Genomic DNA, 24,123 nt, shown 5'->3' with positions numbered 1-24,123 from the left:
CAACAGGATTAATGAGTGAAATAATAAATTTCTGATTTGCTATTTGGGTATATTACATAATATTAACTTTAGGTTTTTATTGCGAGCAAAAAGATATACATTATTATATTTATGGAAAATTGATGCATTATAAAAAATTATTTTATTTATTCTAACTGAATAAAAACTCAAAAATTATATTTATTCCAAATAAACATATATACAGTATTCATTTTGATCCGATCTCTGATCCAAACCTAAAAGGTGAAAAATAAAAAATAAAATAAAATCCGGCTTAATATCCGTAAAAGAAAAAATAAAATATTGTTAAAAAAACCCAATCTTAAAAGAACCGGAAGGAAGGGAAAAAAAGATTTTTGAAAAAAAAATCTGAGTTTAAAACAAACCTGAAGAAAGAAATCCGATTTTAAAAATTGGAGAGAATGTAACGAATCTGGTTTTCAAAAAAACAGTTTAATTTTGGTTTAACCGTTATCTCGGTTTAATCGTTAAAGAAAAACAACAGATTTTCGGATTAATAAGAAGAAAATAAAATAAATTTGGTTCAGCCATCAAAGGAAAAACTGAAGGGAAAAAAAAATTTACTATAGCCGATCGCATCACGGAAATAACTGAAAAAATAAATATCAGTGATTAATAATAAAAGCTTCTTTTCCATCAGCATTACAAAAAAAATTCCTATCCCAGATTAGCCAAAAAAATTTTCACATCGAAACGTGACCTCGAAACCGCAGACGAATCACATGTCGCGCAATTTATACAGGGTAATCTAAAAAAATAACAATATATATTAGATAAATTACAATTACGCGATAAAATGTAATGATTGTAAAGAATAAATTCATTTTTCATTAATGAAAAAAAAAAATTGTGAAACATATGAAAAAAGTAAGTTGAATAAATTAAAAAATAAATTTTGTTATTGTATTTTTTCGCAGTAAAATCAAATATTTTTGTAAATCATTTTTCGTAATTTGATTTGGGAAATGTCATATCAGGATAATCTTTTCGGGATATATATCATCGGGATAATATCATGTCAAAAAAATCGATTTTTAGGAAAATGTCCATCAGGGAATTTGTCGGAAAATGGATGTACTGACAATGAAAAAAAAAAGGTTACATGTTCGTCATATATTTTAGTAATAGATTAATTAAATTCTGGCAATAGAAAGCATCAGTTAATATATATATATATATATTATATATATATATTGAAATTGCTACCCGTAATTTTAAATTCTAATTTTAATACCAGTATAGAATATAGTCGCATCATGATAAAATTTTTATTAAAAAGATTATGTAAGTTTAATGAGGAAATTTTCATTTTATGTAAAAATAAAATAATTCCAAGCTTTTTAATTTTTTTTTTAAAAAAAAATAAGGAAATAATATTAACGCCATAACATGATTAGAATACGCTCATGTGACGATTGCATATCTGAAAATATTGCCTCCCTTTTCACATGAAATTGTTATGAAAATGTAACACAGTTAACGAGCAATACTAATTCATCTGTTCATAGACCTTGAGTCTTTTACATTTAATTTATAAATTTCACGGAATGTTAAAATGAATTACAAAATAAGTATATATTACCGAATCCCTTCCTTGAAATAAATAAATCAGCAGAAGCTTGTCAATTAATGATCAAATACAGTATAATAAATGTTTTAATTGTAGGAACCGAAATAAAGCGCCTTTACTGTAAAATTCTGTAATACAAACATTTTAGAATAATAAATATCTGGACTAGCAATTAATCCTTTGATTAATGTTGATTTCATTAATCGAGTTTTTTGCATGAAGTAATAATATTTCCCTTAATTAAATTTCACAGGAGCAAGAAAAAAGAAGCCTAATAAAGTTTAAATTTGTTTAATTAATTAAACTTTCATTAAAATACTGTTTGAGAATAAGTCGTAAATTTTTTATAAATACCCCAAGAATATATCTTGAGCAAAATCCAAAAACAATTCATTTAATAAGGGGAAGTAAAAAACTTATCAGACCCATCAATAAACTTTATCATTTTATTATTATCATGAAGTCTAATCCTCTTTTCTTCTTAATCATTTCAATCACCTTTAGCCTAATAGCTTTTATATCATTCACTGAAGATAAGTTTTTGAATAATTGTAACAGTAATTTTCTCAATATTATTACTATGTATTAATTGTATGTAATTATTGTAATATACAGTGTGTTGCAAAAAAAACCGGAATTTTATTCACATGACATAAATCGGACTTACGTACCCAATTTGTATCCGATTTGGAAAATCTAAAATGGAAAATCGACATGACGATCATGACCATAAATCCCGACCTAATTCGTAAATAATATATTTATGTTTTTCCGAGCTACTGCGCCGCAAAATGACAGTTTCAAAGAAAGAAAGGCAGCGACAAACAATTTTACAATTGTGGAGTGAGGGTATGCGTAAAGGGACTGAAATACACAAGATTACACGCATCCCACTCTCCACTATATATGATAATATTAAAAAGTTAAAAGAGGATAACATAGTAAACCGAAAAAAGGGAAGTGGTCGCCCAAGGAAAATTACCGGCAAATTTTCCAGGTCCCTTGGACAAAGTATCCGAAGAGATACATCAGTTCCAACGAGGACTTTGGCCAAAAAATTGGGCCAAATGGGCCTTGAAGTATCCCACTCGACAGTTTCAAGGCACTTAACTGTCCATGGCTATAAAAAATCACTTCCAAGGGCGACCCCAATGCTTACTGCTGCGCATAAGCAAAAACGTATCGAATGGGCGCAGCAGCACATTAATGATAATTGGAACACAACACTTTTTTCGGATGAAACAGCCTTCCAACTCTTCCGGAACACTGTGAAGCGTTGGCATAAGAAAATTCGGCCAATACGCCCCATGCCAAAAGACAGAACAAAGATTTTTGCATGGGGCGGATTTTGCGTAACGGGCAAAACAAGTTTGTTTTGCTTCCGTCGAATAATGAATGCTGAATTTTATGTTGAGATCCTTGAAAATCATATTCCGGAGATTGATGCAATGCTCGGTGATGATTGGCGGCTCCAGCAAGACAATGACCCGAAGCATACTAGCCGTCTTGCTAAAGAATTCCTCCAAAACAATGTCCCGGAAGTCATGGATTGGCCCTCAAATAGTCCTGACTTAAATCCGATAGAAAATTTATGGGCTATTGTTAAGGGGAATGTGGAGCGCCGAATGCCAAAAAATCTCAATGAATTGGAGAGTTTTATGGCAGAGGAATGGTCGGCAATTCCGGATACCGTGATAAAGAATCTCGCCGGTTCAATGAAACGACGTTGCGAGCTAATTATCGAAAATAATGGAGAACGAATCTCCTATTAAATTATATTAATAGAAAGAGCTGGTTTCTAGCTCTTAAATAAAAAAAAATTTACTATGTTTTTATATTCTCAATGTGAAGTTATGGCCGTTTACTTTATTCCGGTTTTTTTTGCAACACACTGTATATAGGTAGAACTGTATGGATTCATAACAAATTGGACAAAGGTACAGTTGCATTGGTTGCTGCTACCGATTTTTTAGGAAGTGGCAAATATGATTGGGATGCTGGTTTTGGTGCAATCACTGGGGATTGGTCAATTTATCATCACGGCTTCCACTTAAATATAATATAACAATAAATTACCTTGTTTTTGGCGTTTTGTCTTCCACTGAAGAAGATAAATGGCGCGGTTCATTCGATAATAATCAGGATATCTGTTGGTACTTTCATGGTCACCTTGATAACTAGAAAATATTTTCTTGTTAAAATATAAGTATTAATTAGTTTAATTTTTTTTTATTTTGCAACAATTATTTAATAATTATTTGATGTAATAAAAGTCAAAATCATGTGCACGTGTGCAACGTAAATATTTATACAAAAGTGGGTCTTCTTATATGAACGTTATTTTAAATCATATCATAATTAGATTTCTATTATAACACAAAATTCATAAAATAATTACTATTACCTGAAATTTATAATACACATAACAAATTTTTTAGTTATTTTCCCAGAAATGACGAAAGAATTAACAGGCCTGAGTCCTGAAACTAACTTTCAAGGTTTATTTCACGTGAAAGTGTGCAGGACCGTTTATTTGGGACAAACCTTTACGTAATTTTAATAAGGCAAACTATACTGTATTTAGTAGCTCCCAATTGATATAAATGATCCAATAATCGTTGAATCATCATTGTCAAGCCATTTCCAGAATGCCATTTTCCTGAATACATATTTCCCGAGCTAGACACTTTTCTGAAACATACAATAATTACAATATCCTGAACTGGGCCCATCCTGAAACATACAATATCCCGAATCCTAATATTTCAATATCCCGAATTTCAATATTCCACATAAATCGCCATTTTTAAACTTCTTGCCAAATAATAATATTTGTGAAATCTATATAATATAATAAAAAAATACATGTCGATCTTCTAACGTTTAGATTAAGTCTGTATAAATAATCTTGAATTGTGTAGCATGATTCAGTGCCTGATTTAAACTTAAAAGTTAAGGCCATTTATTTGATCGGCAAACGTATAGATTTTTTTAACTTAGCTAATTTTTGATCGGTTAAACAAAATTTTATTGCGAAGATATTTTTTAAAAAATTTTTTTTGCAAACATATTTATTCAAAATAATATTATTAAATGAAATTTTTTAAAATTTAAGTCCCACATTTTCGATTTTAAAGAAAAAAATCACTGTATTTATTTTTAATGAAGTGATACAATAAAAAAAACAATAACAATAAATAAAAAAGATAAGTAAATGACAATGATCAAGGAGAAAGATGCTAATAAAAAAAATGAAATAACAATGGAGTAATGGAAAGTGATAGAAGAAGAAAGGGAGTAAAAAAGAGTAATGAGAAGTGATAGGAAACAAAAAGGAAAAATAGGACATGATGGATGATGAAAAAGAGTGATGGGAGACAAAGAGGAGTGATGGGAAGATGAAGAGGAGTGATGGAAGACGAAAAGGAGTGATGGGAAGATGAAGAGGGGTTATGGGAGACTAAAAGGAGTGATTGTAGACGAAGATAAGTGAAAAGGAGTGATGGGTGACGAATAGGAGTGATGGGTGACGAAAAGAAGTGATGGAAGACGAAGAGGAGTGATGGGAAGATGAAGAGGAGTGATTAGAGACAAAATGGAGTGATGGGAAGATGAAGAGGAGTAATGGGAGACGAAAAGGAGTGATGGGAAGATGAAGAGGGGTTATGGGAGACTAAAAAGAGTGATTGTAGACGAAGATAAGTGAAAAGGAGTGATGGGTGACGAATAGGAGTGATGGGTGACGAAAAGAAGTGATGGGTGACGAAAAGAAGTGATGGAAAACGAAGAGGAGTGATGGATGATGAAAAAGAGTGATGGGAGACAAAGAGGAGTGATGGGAAGATGAAGAGGAGTGATTAGAGACAAAATGGAGTGATGAGGGACGAAGAGGAGTGATGGGAGACGAAAAGGATTGATGGGAGACGAAAAAAAGTGATGGAAGACAAAAGAAGTAATTGGAGACGAAAAGAAGTGATGGGAGACGAAAAGGAGTAATGGGAGACGAAAAAAAGTGATGGAAGACAAAAGAAGTGATGGGAGACGAAAAGAAGTGATGGGAGACGCAAAGGAGTAATGAGAGACGAAAAAAAGTGATGGAAGACAAAAAAAGTGATGGGAGACGAAAAGAAGTGATGGAAGACAAAGAGGAATGATGAAAGATAAAAAGGAGTGATGAGAGACGAAAAGAAGTAATGGAAATGAAAAGAAGTGATTGAGAGACAAAAGAAATGATGGGAAGTAAATAGGAGAGAAAATGAAATAATGGAAAATGAAGATGGAATAGAAAATAATGGGAGACAAATAATGAGAAGTAGTATAAAGTGAAAAATGATGAGAGACAAAAATAAAAAAGTGATCATGAGGAAACAAAGTAAAAAATAAACCATAAAGTAAACAAAAAATGAAGTTAGTATGAAATGAAATATAAGATAAAAACGAAATAAAAAAAAATAAAAAAAATAAAAAAAATACCTTTATTAATTGTAGAACTGAAAGAACTAAAATATCTGGAAAAAAATAAAATAAATTAGTGAAAAACGAAATATGAAACAAAAACAAAATAAAAAATAAAAAAATGAGTAAGAAACGAAATAGAAAGTGAAAAACAACTGAACCTTACTGGAAGAACTAAAGGACCTAAAAATGATGAAATAGAATTAAATATGTAAATTAGTATATAAATTATATAAATTTATTAGTCTAACCTTACCATATTGTAAATATTTATTATCAAAATACTAAGAAATTTTATCCCCGGCGCAGCGCGACGGGTTACACCTAGTTGTTAAATAAAAAATTATATTAAACGTTAGTATATTTTATGTCTTAATGATAATTTTTGGTATAACTATAGCTAATTTATCAATATGTAAAATTATATTTTAGAATATCTTATAGATAAAATGTTTTGTTAGTTGTCAAGCCACGTTATACTTTTTATGTTTATAACAAACTGGTCAATTGGTCATAATGATAAATATCTTATAATTATTAAATTAATATATGAAAAATAAAATAACAAAATTAAAACAAATGCATATTTTTACGATAAATCTTGACAACTAAATACAAAAGAACAATTCTTATAAAAATAATTTTCATTTTTATATAAAGAAGCTTCATTACCCAAATCATTCAAAAATCAAAAAAAAAAAATGGTCCAAAGTGATTTGTACTTCTACATAGAACTTTTATGATTTATACATTTATAGTATTTACGGTACCAATTAAAAGCTTCCAAAGAATTTTTATTGGTTCCAATACCACACCTATAACATTTTACGACCATTTGAATTGCCTTTAATATATTTTCATTAGCTAATTTCTTATACCACTTGAATGCTTTGCTTTCATTCTTATCAAGAGAATGGTTAATATAATATTCCGCTAATTCAAGTTGAGCATCAGTAATACCATTAATTGCAGCTTTTCTATTCCAATAAAACCATTTTTCTTCACTTTTTGGAATATATTTTCCATCCAAATAATAACTTGCTACCAAATATTGACTAGAAGCATGTCCCTTTTCTGCTGCTTTTAAATAAAATTCAAAAGCTTTATTTTTGTCTTCAAAAGTACCACAATTTCCATGATAATAACAACCTCCCAATTCACTTAGTGCATGTTTATACCCTCCTTCAGCAGATTTTAAATATAATTCAAATGCTTTCTTCTCATCTTTCATAACTCCATATTCATACTCATAACAACAGCCTAGTATATACATCGCTTTAATATTTCCTCCTTCTGATGATTTTAAATACCATTCAATTGCTTTATTATAATCTTTTTTGATGTAATACCAATTTCCTATGTAATATTGTGACGCTGAATCGCCATTTTCAGCACTTTTAATGTAAAATTTATAATTATTTTGTTTATCCATAATAATATCTTCATAAAGAAATAAAGAATATAAATACTTTATAATTATTTCATTTAACTCTTTAATATCATCATTACAGAAAATAATGGTTTCATTTTTTTCATTAAAAATGATTTGATTTAATGTTTCTTTTTGATTATTTTTTACAACATTAAAATATATTTCAGATGCTTTAATTTTATCAATTTCACATCCAATTCCATATTGATAAAAAAATCCAATTAAACTTGAATAACAAAAAATATTTTTAGAATTACTTGTTATAATTTTGAACACATTTTTTGGGTCCAAATCATATTCAAATAAAAAATTATTTATAAATTCTTTTATTTCATCTACCTCATATTCTATATTTTCCATATTTGATAGAAAAATATATAATTCTTTTAATAATGTTTTAAGGTGATCAAAAAAAATATTGGAATCATAATTTATAATATTCGTGTTTAACGAAAAATTGCTATTTTGTGAATCCATATTATAATATATTGGTTAATAGTCGTTTGTTATAGTCAGAAAAGTTGATGATATATTTAGAAAAAAAAAGGTTTGCACTTTATTTTAAATTGTTTGTGTAATGCTACATATTGTTGTACAAAGTCCAAAATCGGCTCTGAATCGCCTGGTCAAATTATTTGTAACGCTGGTGTAACGGCTGTAACGCTCAATGGGTCGTTACCATATTGAACGTTAACAAAAATGATCCTTATATTCGGTCATAAAATATCTATCTTATACAAAATTACTCATACATTATTCTACTAATTAAATCCTAGAATTAAACTGCGATAATCTAATATTCAACCATTAAAATTAATTAATGTGGCACTTTTTCATCATAAGAAAAAGGCAAAACAAAAACGAAAAATAATATAATGAGTAAAATGGAAATTTTACTTCTCCCTGTAATGGTCGGAGTAACCTCCTTTTCATTATCATCTTTGTTTACCTGACCTTCCTTATATGAATCGATCAAAAAAAAATTAATAAAAATTAAAATATGACGGAATTATGTAATACGAAACATTACATATGACTCAGTTTATACTCGTGATCTGGGAGTTATATTTATCAGTTTATACTCGTGACCTGAAGTTACAAACACATGACCTGGAGTTCACTACTAAATATAAAATAAAATTTATATAGACTAAATATAATACTACCCCACAATTATTAGATTCACTAGATAATTCCGGCATTACACTGGTTTACTAATCGTCCCGACGTCCCGTACAGTATGATCTTCAGATAATTCACCTGATGAAAGAATATTTAATTTTGTTCATATAAATTTTATGAAGTTAACAATGTATTTGAATTTATCCCACGGTTCCTAGTTAAAATTTGTGATTTTTTTTCTTGATATTCTCACGGGTGGTGTTTATTTAAAAAGATGGGTATTTCACGGAGTCACTGGAATATCATGATTTTCACGGCGCAACCGTGAAAATCATAAAATAACTATTACTTATTCAACTTATCAAAATTATTACAATAATTGGTATTTATATATACAGTCAAATCTGATATATCAAACCCACAGTTTGGGAGTAAAAGTTCAGTATATAGTAAAGTTCGGTTACTTCAGTAAAGCCAATTTTTATTATATATCGAACCCCTAAGTTTTTTCAGTGAAAGTTCGGTATATAAAAAATCACGTGATTAATATCCCAATTTCGGCCAGAATTAAGATGTCTTAATTTAGGCAAAAATTAAGTGGTTCTAACTTCTAATTCTGGCCGAAATTAGTTAATTTCATGCAAATTGGCAACTGAGTTCGGTATATCAAAAATTTTTTTACGTTTTATAATACGCGGTAAATCAATAAAAGTTCGGTATAATTATGTTATACAAAGTTTATATGATGTTCGGTATATCAAGATGTTTTTAAATACTATGAAACTGGTTTTTAAAAAAAAGTTCGGTAAGTCGAGAGTTCTTTACATCGTGGGTTCGTTACATCGAGATCAGACTGTACTGTATATATATCCGAGATACTATTTATATCTGTAGATTTTCATAATGTCCCATGACCGTCTATATTCCATTTTACAATTTACAATGGAAAATATACATATCCAATTAAGCTAGTATTAAGCTTACAATAAATGACTTTATTAAACTCCAATTTACTTTACGGCAGATCAACATTTTTTTTTTTTCTTTAAAAAAAATAAATAAATAAATAAACGAAAAAGAAAACGGATTCAAAAATTTACTCGAATTTTACAGCAGAAGCCTTACATTAAAGGTAGTATTAGAAAACTCATACAGCGGCCCCTTCAAATTTTTCCGAGTTACACGAGGTTAGAAATATATATTGTTATATCAGAACGTAAATCATTTTAAATAAAGACGTTTAACATTATTAAAAATTTAATAACTTTTGTAATTTGTTAGTTCATTACTTTAGTAACATCATTTTTTTGAGCAACTATCAAAATAATATTATTTAGTTATTTCACATAATGGTTGATCGGATTTATCAAGTAAAATAGTAATTTCAAATCTTTTAATAAAGTGCTCTAGTCAGGTTTATTTTGCTTGATTACACGACAGAAAAAAGACCACAAAATTACTCAGATTTAATTAAAACTGCTCAATCAGTTTTCTTTTGGACGAACGGTCGTTGGGATCAATTAGATGTCTGGCAAAAAGAAATTTTTTCCCTTATTGGTAGTGTTGTTGTTGTTACAATTTTACATAATATGTTGATTGCAATTATGACTTAAGTTTTGAATTACTATACTATACTTCTTGGTATAATTAATTACATCAAATTATTTAAACTAACTGATTTTAATATTAGTTCTGCATTTGATGATGCAAATGAAGTTAGTAGACATGCTGCGTTAAAATATAGAGCAGAAATGATCGCAGAATATGAAACAATTGATAAACCATCCGGAAGTCAAGAGTTAAATCCTCGATATATTTATTTTACGAGTAAAACGGATTATATTAAAAATTGGTTAAAAAAATCTGAAAAAGCTAGGAAAAGTCATAGAAATTATTTGGCCGAAATTGAGAATGATTTATGGCATTATGATGATGACGGTGATGTTGAGGATTATTACTATGACAGTAATAATAAAAGGAAAAATTGGAATCATTTTCAGAATTATTCTTATGTTTCACCAAATGTTGGAATCCCACTATCCTTATATTGGTTTGTTGATAAAGATGAAAATAATAAGAAATTTCAACCTTCACTTATGACTTCTTCGATAATGCGAAAAGAGATTATTTATAATGATGTTAAAATATTACAAGAAAAGATTCAGCATTTAATTTTTATATTACAAAATCAGCAAAATTAAATGTTTTGTTTAATTTCACGCGTTTTAATTTGTGATTACGCAGATTACGCGGTGAGTTTTGGAAATTTAATGTAATTCAAATCAAAGAACATAAATAAATTAAAAAATTATTTGGCAAATTTTCTATTCTAATAAAGAAAATAAATAGCCTTTCCCTTCTTTTTACGATTTATGGATGTAAAGTACACATAACACAGTGCCGCAGTAGTAAAATTCGATATACTGAACAATTATATAGAATATTATAATAATCTAATAATTATATTGATAATAGAATATTTTAGTTAGTTTAAATTATATAAATTATATGTTAATATTACATAAATAAAATAGAATTAAATAAATAATGTATAACTTGCTAACTATAATAATAATAATCTAACAATGTATATATTGATAATAAATTTATTATAGAATATTATAATCTGATATATCAAGTTTTTACTTACGCTTTATATTCAGTTATATCGAAATTCACCATGTAAAATTGTTATTACTGGGAAATGGAAAGCGTAGGAAGTCTAACGTACTATTAAAATTTTATAAGTAAATATAGTACTACAATAATTACAAAAATCTGATAAACCAAAAGGAAAGATTTGATTTATCCCGAAAATAAATTTTCGTCCGTAGTTGAATGTATAGAAATCTTTACTTAGCGCTGGAGAGTTTTCTATATACTAGTAGTATTTATTTTTTTTGATTATGTGTTTCAATTATTATGGAACGTCATTATTGACCGAGTTGGTTCAAAAACGCCATGTGTTTAATCTACGTATTTCTTCTTTTCTGTATTTATCTTTAAAAGAAAAAAAAATTAAGATGTCGTTAACCAACCAGTCACGTGATTGTGATCGGTCGATTGTTGCGTGCGTCCCTAGTTAAAATGAAACGTAAAATTTTGGTTAATCATACAGCACTGTTATAAAAAATAAAAAATTTATAATCACCATTTTATTAATAGAATCAGTTTTCTCTAATAAAAAAAAATAAAAAAATGAATCATTATTTGACTAACTTGATACTTTTATCAAGATTCAGGACCTGCTGGTCCCAATCTTTGAAACTGAAATTAACTGAAATTAAATATTATGCTTTTATACCATTTTATAATTTATTACCAATATCATTAATAAATAAAAATATTTTGATATTCATTCTATTTTTAGTTAAATATATGTAACATAAAGGCGTTATAAAATTAAAAATAATTGATTTTAATTTATTAAAAATTAAAATTTCAATAAAAATATAACTTTGATAAGCCAATCATCAGAATTTATTAGATTTAGGATTATAATTTTTTTGTAAAATTAAATGTTTGAATTATATTTCTTTAAACCATAAAAATATAGCAGAACCTTAAGGGGATTCTTCTCTCGTGCAAAAATATTGATTTGATAAATCAGGGTATAACTTGATATGTTTATAGGATACAAACGCGTAAGACTATTATAAAAACTATATTGCAGAAACTTTTAGAATTGAAACCATATCGTGACCATGTCAAAATTTTATCGTAGGAATTATAATCAAGATCTGGTCACGATATGGTATTATATCATCACGATAAGTTTGAGTGAATCGTATGTATAAAGTTAAGGAGATCGTCACCTGATCTAATCGGATCGTACAAAAATAGTATTGAATCACAAAATACAAATTAAAGTTATAATTAACGCATATTTAAGTTGTAATAAATAGATATTAAAGTGATATTAAAGTTACATTCAATTTATATTGAATAAATATTAAAGTGATAGTAAAGTTATATAATAAATTTATTTTTGAAGCTGTAAATAAGTTGTAAGATAAAACTAATAGTAGAGTGTTCTATTCTAAATCTAATCCTATGTAAATAAATCGTAAATGAAAATTGATGTAAAATGTTATATCGATAATAAACATTAAATGGTCTTGAAAAAATATAAACTTCGCATATTTCTAGAATCATGATCGCCTCCGATGCTAAGCCATCTAAAAAAAGAATAATGAGATATTAGTAAACACGCTCGTAAAATAATAAAGAAAAAAAAGAAAATTACTTGTTTTTTATGATCAAATATTTATTTTTATAGATATATTTTTTATTTATTTATTAATCCTATTTAATCCTATAACATTTCTCCGAATTTTTATAACTTTAAATGGGAAATTTTGTTTCATTTGTTTAACCGATAATGGTAAAAGAATAGATAAAGATTTTTTTCTAATTAATAAAAATAAAAATAAATTATTTTATTTGAGATACTTTTGTATGATATTATTTTATGGTAATATATATTTTTTTCGATAACTTTCATAGACTTTTTTTTATTTATTATAGTAATTTATTATTAGGTTAATAACTAGAGTCATATCCTAGGGCCGGTGACCGGCCCCTAAAGAGTATGATATATACCATAAATTTTAACAGAAACAAAGTATTGGTAAGATATAATTTAATTTTCACTTTAAATTATTTTAGATGAAAAAAAATAAAAAAAAATATTCATTTATTTCATCATTTTTTTTATGTTTCGATTTAATAATCTTGTAATTGGCCTTAAGAGAAGAATTTTTTTTTTGAATTTTGTAAAAAACATTTTTTTTAAAAAAAAATTTTTCGTTTCTAACCAAAATAAAATTATTCAATAAAATTTATTTCACATGATTAAAAACTTATTAAAATATATATTACATGAATTGATTTATTAAAAAAAAATTATATATATTACACGAATTGATTTATTTAAAAAAATAATATGTGGATATAGGATCGTCTAAATAAAATATAAATAAGTAAATTCATATAGTTTTTTTTTAATAATTAAATTAATATAATGTTTTTTAATTATAATTTTTTTTTAATATAACGCTTTTTTTTTAATAAATAAATTTATATAATGCTTTTTTTTGAAATAAATCCATACAATATTTTTTTTAATAAATAAATTTTATAAATTCGGGTATATATATATTTTTTAATAAAATTCGGGTATATATTTTTTTTCAATAAAATTCGGATATTTTTTTAATGAAATTCGGATATTTATTTTTTTCAATAAAATTCGGATATATATATATATACATTGATACATATTTTTAATGAAATTTGGATATATATATTTTTATATTTTTTGATCGGGTTCATTTATGAATGTTTAAATTATTTATATATTTAACTTCCTTCAATTCCTATTATAATTAATCACAAAAATCAGCCTCCTGAACAATGTATACGAATAATAAATATTTTTTTAATATTAAATATATGGTTAGCTCTCGGATTTTTGACCAGCCAATTCATAATTCCTTGATGTTAATATATGGTTAGTTTTCAGATTTTTGATCAACCAATTCGGATCATACCGCAGATCATGATCAAAAAATTTTTTTTTATATAAACGACCATTGTCCGTAATATTGATATCAATATCAACTCAATATCAATTCAACTCAATATCAATTCAACTCAATATCAATTCAATATCAATTCATATCAATATCAATTCAATATCAATATCAATATCAATATATTATAAAAATGCTCTCCATACTTAGTGCATAAGAGCTAACCAAATTAGCAAATTTTTCCTTCCTTTCCGGGATAGCAAATTAGCATAACAACCAATCACAAGAAATATCACTATTAAAATGAAGATCACCTGATATCGTTAATTATATAGTGCGATCTGTATATAGTGTCAATTAGTTTAACGTCCTTTCCGGCCAAAAATTTTGAGAGGGGGGAGGGGATAATTTGAACAAACATGAAAATTAAACATATTAAAAATTTCAGAAATTTCGGTAAATTCAGAAATTCTCAGTACTATTAAATTTTAGTAAAGGAGGGGGTGTTTTAAGCATATTTAAACATATCAAACATATATGTTTAAATCACCCTTGAATTATTCAAAAATAGAGGGGGGGAGGACGTTAAACTAATGATTAAATTGGAATGGCCTTATCATAGTAAATAATTATTAATAAATAATTACACTTATCACTTTTACCATTTTGTTACGTACATGATTACATACACGATCGTCATTTTTTTTGAAAAGAATCACTTTTTTTTTTAAAAAAAATAATATATATTAACTTGCCATCCATGGAGAAGCTAACTGCAGATCCAATACTTAAAGCTTGAAGCTTGAAACTTATTCCTAAGCCTATACTTAAGTATATGCTTCAAGCTTCAAGCTTCAAGCTTAATATAAAAATGCTGGAAAAGTTTAAGCTAAATTTGGGCATCAAACTAACTATATATTGAATTTCATGGTTAGTATGAACTACGATTAAAGTTAAACACATTATACAAGCTTTTCGGCGTTCTTATCTTCAAGCTAAATATTGCATGAACATTCGGTGATTCCAGTTAGTAATCTTAAATTAATTGTACAATTTTATTAAAAAACATGTCTATCTTTCATAACTCTGAAAATCTAATTGCTTTGATTGTTGTTCAATTCTTTGTTCCAGTCAACTAAATATAATAATGATAAAGTATAAAATATCTTTAATTCAATATCATATCTTAATGAGTAAAGAATTTTAAACTTACCAATCAAATTTGAAGTGAATTGATGATATTCCAAAGATTTGGTACTAGTCTGCGATTCATAAATTAAATTACCATCCATTCTTTCAAATTCATCCAATATTTCATTAATAGTTGGTCTTAATTGAGGTTCTTGACTCCAACATTTTGTATAGAGTTTTTCATATTTTTCAGGAGTATTGGGAACTAACTTTTCACGAGTATTATTATTAACAATAGAAGTAGCAAGTGCTATTTTATCATCAATATGTTCAAATGGAGGATGACCACTAGAAATTTCCCACATTAATACACTAAAGCTATAGATGTCTGAAGATTTAGTATATGGGGATTCTGGATTTTTAAGACGTTCTGGTCCCGTATAAGCAATAACACCAAAGTTACCAATATAAGCTGAAGTTTGATTATTTTGACTTTTTGAAATACCAAAACCTGTGATTTTAGCATTACTTTCATGAATAACTATATTCTTAGAATGCTAAAAAAAATAAACAAATTGCATAAATAAATTATTGTTACTAACTGAATACTAATATGATATTAAATAATAAATACTGATACTTACAAGATCTCTATGTAAAATATTTTCATAATGCAAATATTTTAATCCATCTGCAATTTGAAATGCTAATTTTTTCTTATCATTCCATGTCAAATTCTCAAAATTATTTTTGAGATAATTTTGAAGATCTCCACCATTAGCATACTGCATAATAAGAAGATATTCATTTGTTTTTGGGTCTAAAAATAATTTATAAGAAATTAAAAAAAAATGACAAAAAATGCTATGTAAAAAAAAATGTTTAAATTACCTAAACTAGTACCAAAGCAACGTATAATTCTTTCACTATAATCAAGTTGTATATGCATTTTTAGTTCATGAGTAAATGCATCTAATAAATCATTCTTAATATAAGTTGTGTTGGTTAATTTTTTACAAATAATATAATTATTAGTTTTAGTCCAAATTGCTTTTGATATTATTCCAAACATTCCTGCATCAAGTGGTTCTGGTTTTTTTAATTCTTTATAAGGTATAAATTTAACTTTTTCATATTTTAAAAAATTTTCAAGCAATTTCTCTGCACATAAACTTCCTTTTTCTACTTTTTTAAGCGGGTTTTTTAAAACTTTTTTCACTTCTTTACCAATCTTATAAAAGAATCCAAGTCTATATAGTGCATTACTAAATCCTTGTTGAGCTGCTTTTTGATACCAATAAGAGGCTTTAACTTCATCTTTTTCAATACCAATTCTTTCTTCATAACAAACACCTAAATTAAATTGTGCTTCTTTATCTCCATTTTCTGCTGCTTTTTGATACCAATAGAAGGCTTTTTCTAAGTTTTTTTCTGTTCCTTCTCCAATTTTGTAACATATGGCTAAATTATTCATTGCATTAATATAACCTTTTTCTGCTGCTTTTTGATACCAATGGAAGGCTTTTTCTAAATTCTTTTTTGTTCCTTTTCCATTTTTATAACATATGGCTAGATTATTCATTGCTTTTTCATCATGATTTTCTACTGCTTTTTGATACCAATAAAAGGCTTTTTCTAAATTCTTTTTCGTTCCTTTTCCATTATAATAACACATGGCTAAATAATTCATTCCAAATTGACTACCATTTTCTGCTGCTTTTTGATACCAATAGAAGGCTCTTTTTAAATTCTTTTCTGTTCCTTCTCCATCATAATAACATCCAGCTAAACAAGCCATTGCATCAATATAACCTTTTTCTGCTGCTTTTTGATACCAATAGAAGGCTTTTTCTAAATTCTTTTCTGTTCCATTTCCATCTTTATAACACATGGCTAAATAATTCATTCCAAATTGACTACCATTTTCTGCTGCTTTTTGATACCAATAGAAGGCTTTTTCTAAATTCTTTTCTGTTTCTTCTCCATCTTCATAACAAACACCTAAATTAAATTGTGCTTCTTTATCTCCATTTTCTGCTGCTTTTTGATACCAATAGAAGACATTTTCTAAGTTTTTTTCTGTTCCTTCTCCATTTTTATAACATATGGCTAAATTATTCATTGCATCAATATAACCTTTTTCTGCTGCTTTTTGATACCAATGGAAGGCTTTTTCTAAATTCTTTTCTGTTCCTTTTCCATTATAATAACTAGTTGCTAAATTGTACATTGCAACTTCTTTACCATTTTCTGCTGCTTTTTGATACCAATAGAAGGCTTTTTCTAAATTTTTTTCTGTACCTTCTCCATCTTCATAACAAACACCTAAATTAAATTGTGCTTCTTTATCTCCATTTTCTGCTGCTTTTTGATACCAATAGAAGGCTTTTTCTAAATTTTTTTCTGTTCCTTCTCCATCTTCATAACAAACACCTAAATTAAATTGTGCTTCTTTATCTCCATTTTCTGCTGCTTTTTGATACCAATAGAAGGCTTTTTCTAAATTCTTTTCTGTTCCTTCTCCATTTTTATAATATACGGCTAAATTATTCATTGCATAAGTATGACCACATTCTGCTACTTTTTGATACCAATAGAAGGCTTTTTCTAAGTTTTTTTCTGTTCCTTCTCCATCTTTATAACACATGGCTAATTCCTTCATTGCATAAGTACTATGACTACATTCTGCTACTTTTTGATACCAATAGAAGGCTTTTTCTAAATTCTTTTCTGTTCCTTTTCCATTTTTATAACGTATGGCTAATTCATTCATTCCAAATTGACTACCATTTTCTGCTGCTTTTTGATACCAATAGAAGGCTTTTTCTAAATTCTTTTCTGTTCCTTTTCCATATTCATAACACATGGCTAACCAATTCATTACTTTTTTATTACCATTTTCTGCTGCTTTTTGACACCAATAAAAGGCTTTTTCTAAATTCTTTTCTGTTCCTACTCCATTATAATAACATCCAGCTAAACAAGCCATTGCATCAATATAACCTTTTTCTGCTGCTTTTTGATACCAATAGAAGGCTTTTTCTAAATTCTTTTCTGTTCCATTTCCATCTTTATAACACATGGCTAAATAATTCATTCCAAATTGACTACCATTTTCTGCTGCTTTTTGATACCAATAGAAGGCTCTTTTTAAATTCTTTTCTGTTCCTACTCCATTATAATAACATCCAGCTAAACAAGCCATTGCATCAATATAACCTTTTTCTGCTGCTTTTTGATACCAATAGAAGGCTTTTTCTAAATTCTTTTCTATTCCTTTTCCATATCTATAACACATGGCTAAATTATTCATTGCTTTTTCATTACCATTATTTACTGCTTTTTGATACCAATAGAAGGCTTTTTCTAAATTCTTTTCTGTTCCTTTTCCATTTTTATAACATATGGCTAGATTATTTATTGCTTTCTCATCACCATTATTTACTGCTTTTTGATACCAATAGAAGGCTTTTTCTAAATTCTTTTCTGTTCCTTTTCCATCTTCATAACAAACACCTAAATTAAATTGTGCTTCTTTATCTCCATTTTCTGCTGCTTTTTGATACCAATGGAAGGCTTTTTCTAAATTTTTTTCTGTCCCTTTTCCATTATAATAACTAGTTGCTAAATTATACATTGCAACTTCTTCACCATTTTCTGCTGCTTTTTTATTTTGATGAAATAATTCAGTTTCATTTTCAGACATTTTATTTAATAATGAAAGTTAAAATAATTATTTTTTTTTTTTTGCTTACAAAAAATTACAATGTAAACTTTGGCTTCCTAACTATTAACAAAAAAACTATCTAAGACAGACGAAAGTTAAAACAATTATGTTTGTGGGCGTATTAATTACAGTAGATCAACAGTTTGTGTAATTGAGTACTTATTATGTTTTCTAAAATGGATGTTGCACAAAAAAAAAGGAACAGACGAATGATCAATGATCACATGAAATTCGACCAATCAAATGATCTATCACAATAAATTACCTGCTGATCATTTAAATAAAAACTACATATAAAACTTGGCCAATAATGTTTTGATTTGGTTAAAAAAAAGATAAATATATGAATAAAATTTGAAGATACATTAATGTCTTTCAATTGGAGCAAAATTAATAGATTTATGTATTATGTGATAAAATCGAATAATGGCACTAAAAATCGATGGTTATACATGGCAGAAGTTTAAACTAAGCTTTGCATAGATATTCTTTGCATCTTGCATAATCTATAAAAAAAAAATAATACAACATTTGCGCTTATAATACAGGATTTACTTGTGAAGAATTCGGCTAATTATAATTTTTGCTTATTAAAATTAAAAGGTTGTTACTTATGAAAGTTGGCCAATAATGATTTGATTTGCATAAAGATCTATTTATTAAAATTTGATATAAAATAAGATTTCCAGTAAATTTTGGTAGTATTTTGATATATGAAATTTTTCAATGAAGTAAAAAAAAAAAGATATAAGAATGATTGACAAATGGTTAGCAAAATCTAAGAGGTAGTAGGATAATCAGTATGGTACGAAATTACAAACCTGTATGGTACAGTTGATCACCCATACAAAATTACAAAATTTGATCAACATGACCGTACCGTACCGTACTGATACTATAATAAAGAGAAAATCAGTACAGTACATTTAGCATATAATTAATTGACACCAGTGTCCATTTTAATAATTTGGACACCAATGTCCAAAATGTTCATTTAAAACAATAACCGTACCGTACTATACTGGTTCTATATATAGAGAGATTATTATAGAGCCAGTACAGTACGGTACAGTTGGTTAAATTTTATGGTTGATCATTTCGTACCGTACCGTACTGATTCTATAATAATCTCTTTATATATAGAACCAGTACAGTACGGTACGAAATGATTATCACAAAAATTGATCAACCGTACCATACAGGTTTGCAAATTCGTACCATACTGGATAAATATATATTCAAATTTAAGAAATAAAATGAATTAAAAATCAAGAAAAATTGATTTTTATTAGCTAAAAATGTCAGACTTGACGCTTTTGTTATTAAAAATCAAGAAAATTTGATTTTTATTAGCTAAAAACGTCAGACTTGACATTTTTATTAGCTAAAAATCAAAAAAAAAATAATATTTTTTTTAATTAAAAATTAAAAATCAAAAAAAAAAAAATGATTTGTTTTTTAATTAAAACTAGTGTACTTTTGGATATAGTGAGTGAGTTTATTTTTAAAAGTATACTAATAAATTAATAAAAGATTTTTTTATAACAATAGATTGTGTTTAGTGAAATTTATAAAAAAGTTTAATGAGATTTTTTTTAATAATAGTTTGGTATAAAAAATTTTCTATGGTTTTTTTTAATAACAATATCATATCAGTAATAGTATTAACTGAAGTTAATAATTGTTTTAGTAAGATTTTTTTATAGTCCCTATAAGAAATATGTATACGGAAAGGATACGTTTTGTATACATTTTATGTACGTTTCTATAGTTTCCGTATACAAATTCCGTATATTTAATAAGCAATTCATTTTTGAACATTTTTTAAAAAAACTAATGTATACGGAAAAAATTAATCATACGGAATGTATACGGAATTTTTAAACTTAATATTTTTAGAAAATAATTTTACAAAAATCTCGTATCATAACACGAGATCACGTGATTGTTTATTGTTTTGTTATGATACGTTTTTTGTTTTTTATATAAACCTTTACTTTGATGAGTTTGATCTTCCGATCTTCCTTTCTGTCTTTCCCTTCCTTCTCTTTTCTCTTGTCTTATTTTTGTTATTTTTTCTAAATTTTTCTTCTTTTTTCGTCACCCCCCCTTTTAAAAAAATTTTTTTTTTCGTACCTCACTTTAAAAATTTTTTTTTCATCACTCTCCTTTAAAAAAAAATTTTTTTTTCGTCACTCCCTTAAAAAAAAATTTTTTTTGATTTTATTCTTTTATTCCCACTATTCCCACTTTTCTTTTTTTTAAAAAAAATTTTCTTCTTTCTATTTCTATTTCCTCTTTATAAAAAATTTTTTATTTTTCTAACTTTGACGTCCTCCCTTTAAAAAAAAAATTTTTTTTTAACTTTCCTAACTTCGTTACCCTCTTTTTAAAAAAATATTTTTTTTTGATTCATTCTTTATTCCCCTTTCTTTTTTATTTATATATATCCCTTTTTTATTTCATAGGCCAGCAGATTTTTTTTTGTGAGAAGATTCAGTTTCTTTTTTCTTTTTTGTAGATCAGTTTGGGAGTCCTTTCCTTTTTGTAGGATTGTTCAGGATTTTTTTTCTTTTTTTAGGTCAGTTCAAATTTTCTTTTTTTTTTTTTTGTAAGTTGGGTTCAGATTCTTTTCTTTTTGTAGGTTGTTTCAGTTTTGTTGCTTCAGAGTCTTCTTTTTTTGTAGATCAGTTTTGGATTTATTTTGTTGTTTTGGTTTCTTTTTCATCAGATGCTTCATAATTCTTTTCATTTATATAGGTCAGACATTCTGGAGTTCTCTTTCTTTTTTTGTAGGAATGCTGACCTTTGGTGACTTGGACGATTGCAGATACTATATAAGGGGGTTTTTGTTTCCAATTAAGTTAGACGTTCTTATGTTTCTTTTTTTTGTTTTTTTTAGGTTGTTTGACTCCAAATGAACCTGAACTTATAGGTAATTTTGGTTGCAATAGGTGGTTTTAATAAGGAGGGAATTTTCATAATGTATTTGTATTTTGTTTATTTTTTATTTTTTATTTAATATAATAAAGTAAAATTAGATTTATATAAATATATTATAGTAAACTGTAATACAAATAGTAAATTCAGTGACCAAATCGTATAAATTTCGTGATAAAATCAGTGATCAAATCATGTAAATTCCATATGAATTCCGTGCAAATTCCGTATCCAAACCATGTTTTTAGTGATACGGAATTGTGCATTTTTCCGTATCCTATTATGATACGTTATTTCTAAGGAAAAAAAATCGTATAAAAACTTTATAAAAAACGTATCCCGATTTTTTTATAGGGAGTTCACAGTAACACTAATATTAATAATAAATAATTATAATAAAAGATTTTTATAACAATAATTACATTTAATAAGGTTAATAAAAAAATTTTCTGAGATTTTTTTTAATAATATAATGATTGTCCGGAGCGTAGCGAAGGACTATATAATTTTACGAAGGTCGATGACAATTAGTGTCATGTGGCGATTTCCGGTTGTCCGCACGCGTCATTTCTGATTGGTCCGCACAGCTACATCAAAAATAAACAAGTAAAAAAGTTTATGATTACCTTTTTTTTTAGATTTCGGCTAGTAAGTATATTTTTCTTTTAAACGACTTTCTTATTTTTTTCCTAGGGTTTCTGGATTTCTTGTACATACCGGACTGGTGAGTTGTTTTTTATTTGTTTTGCTTTAAAGAAACGTTTTTAGCGTTTCATTTTTATTTTCTTTTATCTAGGAACACAGGTTTTTTGTACATGCCGGACTTTTAAAGGTAAATTGTAAGGGCTTTTCTTACTTGTTTAACCTTAAAGAAACGTTTCTAACGTTTCATTTTTCATTTTTATTTTTTTAGGGATGCCAGATTTTTTGTACAAATTAAATTTTTAAAGATATTTGGATTTTTGTACAAATCTTTTGCTCCGGACTTACAACAGTTTCTGTTTCCTAGTATAGTACAATAGATAGATATAATAAAATTTTCTGGGATTTATTTTAATAACAATAGGTATGATAAAATTTTTGGTGATTTTTTTTTAATATTAAACAATAGATTGGTATCATAGTACAATAGATTGATTTAATAAGATTTTTGTAATTTTTTTAATAATAATAAATTGGTAATAACAATTATTAACTTATTAAGTTAATAATTGTATTTTAGTAAGATTTTTTCCAGTAATACTAATATTAATAGATAACTTAATAAATTTTTTATTAAATAGGTTAAGATATATAAAAAAATTTTGAGATTATTTTTAACAATAGATTGGTATAGTACAATGAATAGATATAAAAAAATTTTCTGAATTTTTTTTTTTAATAATAGATTGATATAAATATATTTTCTAAACTTTTTTTTTAACAATAGAGTCATTAGATCAATATAAAAATTTTTTTGATAACAACAGATCAGTATGTTATAACTTTTAATGGATAGATATAGAAAATTTTCTAAGATTTTTTATTAATACAATAGATCAGTTTCTGGAATTTTTTATAACAAATTAATTGGTATAGTACAATAGATACTAGATATAAAACTTTCTGAGATTTATTTTAATAACAATAGGTATGATAAAATTTTTGGTGATTTTTTTTTAATAACAATAGATTGGTAATAGACAATTATTACTGCGACCAGTAATTATTGAAAACTGATCTGATTTACCAATTCATTATCAGTTCAGTTTTCAATGTTTTTGCAACATTTTTTATTGTCTATTACAAATCTATTGTTATTGAAAAAAATCACAAAAAATTTATTAAATCAATCCATTGTACTATACCATCCATTGTACTATGATACCAATCTATTATTGTTATTAAAAAAAAATAATCACCAAAAATTTATCATGCCTATTGTTATTAAAATAATCTCAGAAAATTTTATTATATCTATCTATTGTACTATACCATTAAAAAAATCTTGGAAAATTTTTTTATTAACCTTATTAAATGTAATCTACTGTTATAAAAAATCTTTTATTTATATTACTTATCAGTAATATTAATGTTACTGTGAACTATAAAAAAAATCTTACTAAAACAATTATTAACTTCAGTTAATACTATTACTGATATGATATTGTTATTAAAAAAAAATCCTAAAAAAAAAATCTCATCAGATTTT

General features: G+C 26.5%; 3 protein-coding genes across 3 annotated transcripts; 1 reads left to right on the top strand and 2 right to left on the bottom strand.

Moving 5' to 3' along the window:
• Window positions 1-6,770: 6,770 nt before the first annotated feature.
• On the bottom strand, window positions 6,771-7,838 carry OCT59_028835 (uncharacterized protein; the record flags this gene model as incomplete). Its single annotated transcript, XM_066147597.1, has 1 exon — window positions 6,771-7,838. The coding sequence occupies one exon, from the start codon at window positions 7,836-7,838 to the stop codon at window positions 6,771-6,773; it is 1,068 nt and encodes a 355-aa protein (XP_065994291.1).
• A 2,513-nt stretch (window positions 7,839-10,351) lies between these two features.
• Window positions 10,352-10,801, top strand: OCT59_028834 (uncharacterized protein; the record flags this gene model as incomplete). The annotated part of the gene is made up of 1 exon (XM_025324215.2): window positions 10,352-10,801. The coding sequence occupies one exon, from the start codon at window positions 10,352-10,354 to the stop codon at window positions 10,799-10,801; it is 450 nt and encodes a 149-aa protein (XP_025187358.2).
• Window positions 10,802-15,228: 4,427 nt separating this feature from the next.
• OCT59_028833 (uncharacterized protein) lies at window positions 15,229-19,124 on the bottom strand (the record flags this gene model as incomplete). Its single annotated transcript, XM_025320149.2, has 4 exons — window positions 16,157-19,124; window positions 15,910-16,085; window positions 15,348-15,822; window positions 15,229-15,269 (listed from the first exon to the last, which is right to left on the bottom strand). Exons 1-4 carry the CDS (start codon window positions 18,969-18,971, stop codon window positions 15,229-15,231), a joined length of 3,507 nt encoding a protein of 1,168 aa, XP_025172077.2. The 5' UTR covers window positions 18,972-19,124.
• Window positions 19,125-24,123: the final 4,999 nt, after the last annotated feature.

This window comes from Rhizophagus irregularis, chromosome 8 (genome assembly GCF_026210795.1).
Source record: "Rhizophagus irregularis chromosome 8, complete sequence".
NCBI lineage: Eukaryota > Fungi > Glomeromycota > Glomeromycetes > Glomerales > Glomeraceae > Rhizophagus > Rhizophagus irregularis.
This window is presented reverse-complemented; position numbering and strand designations above follow the sequence as displayed.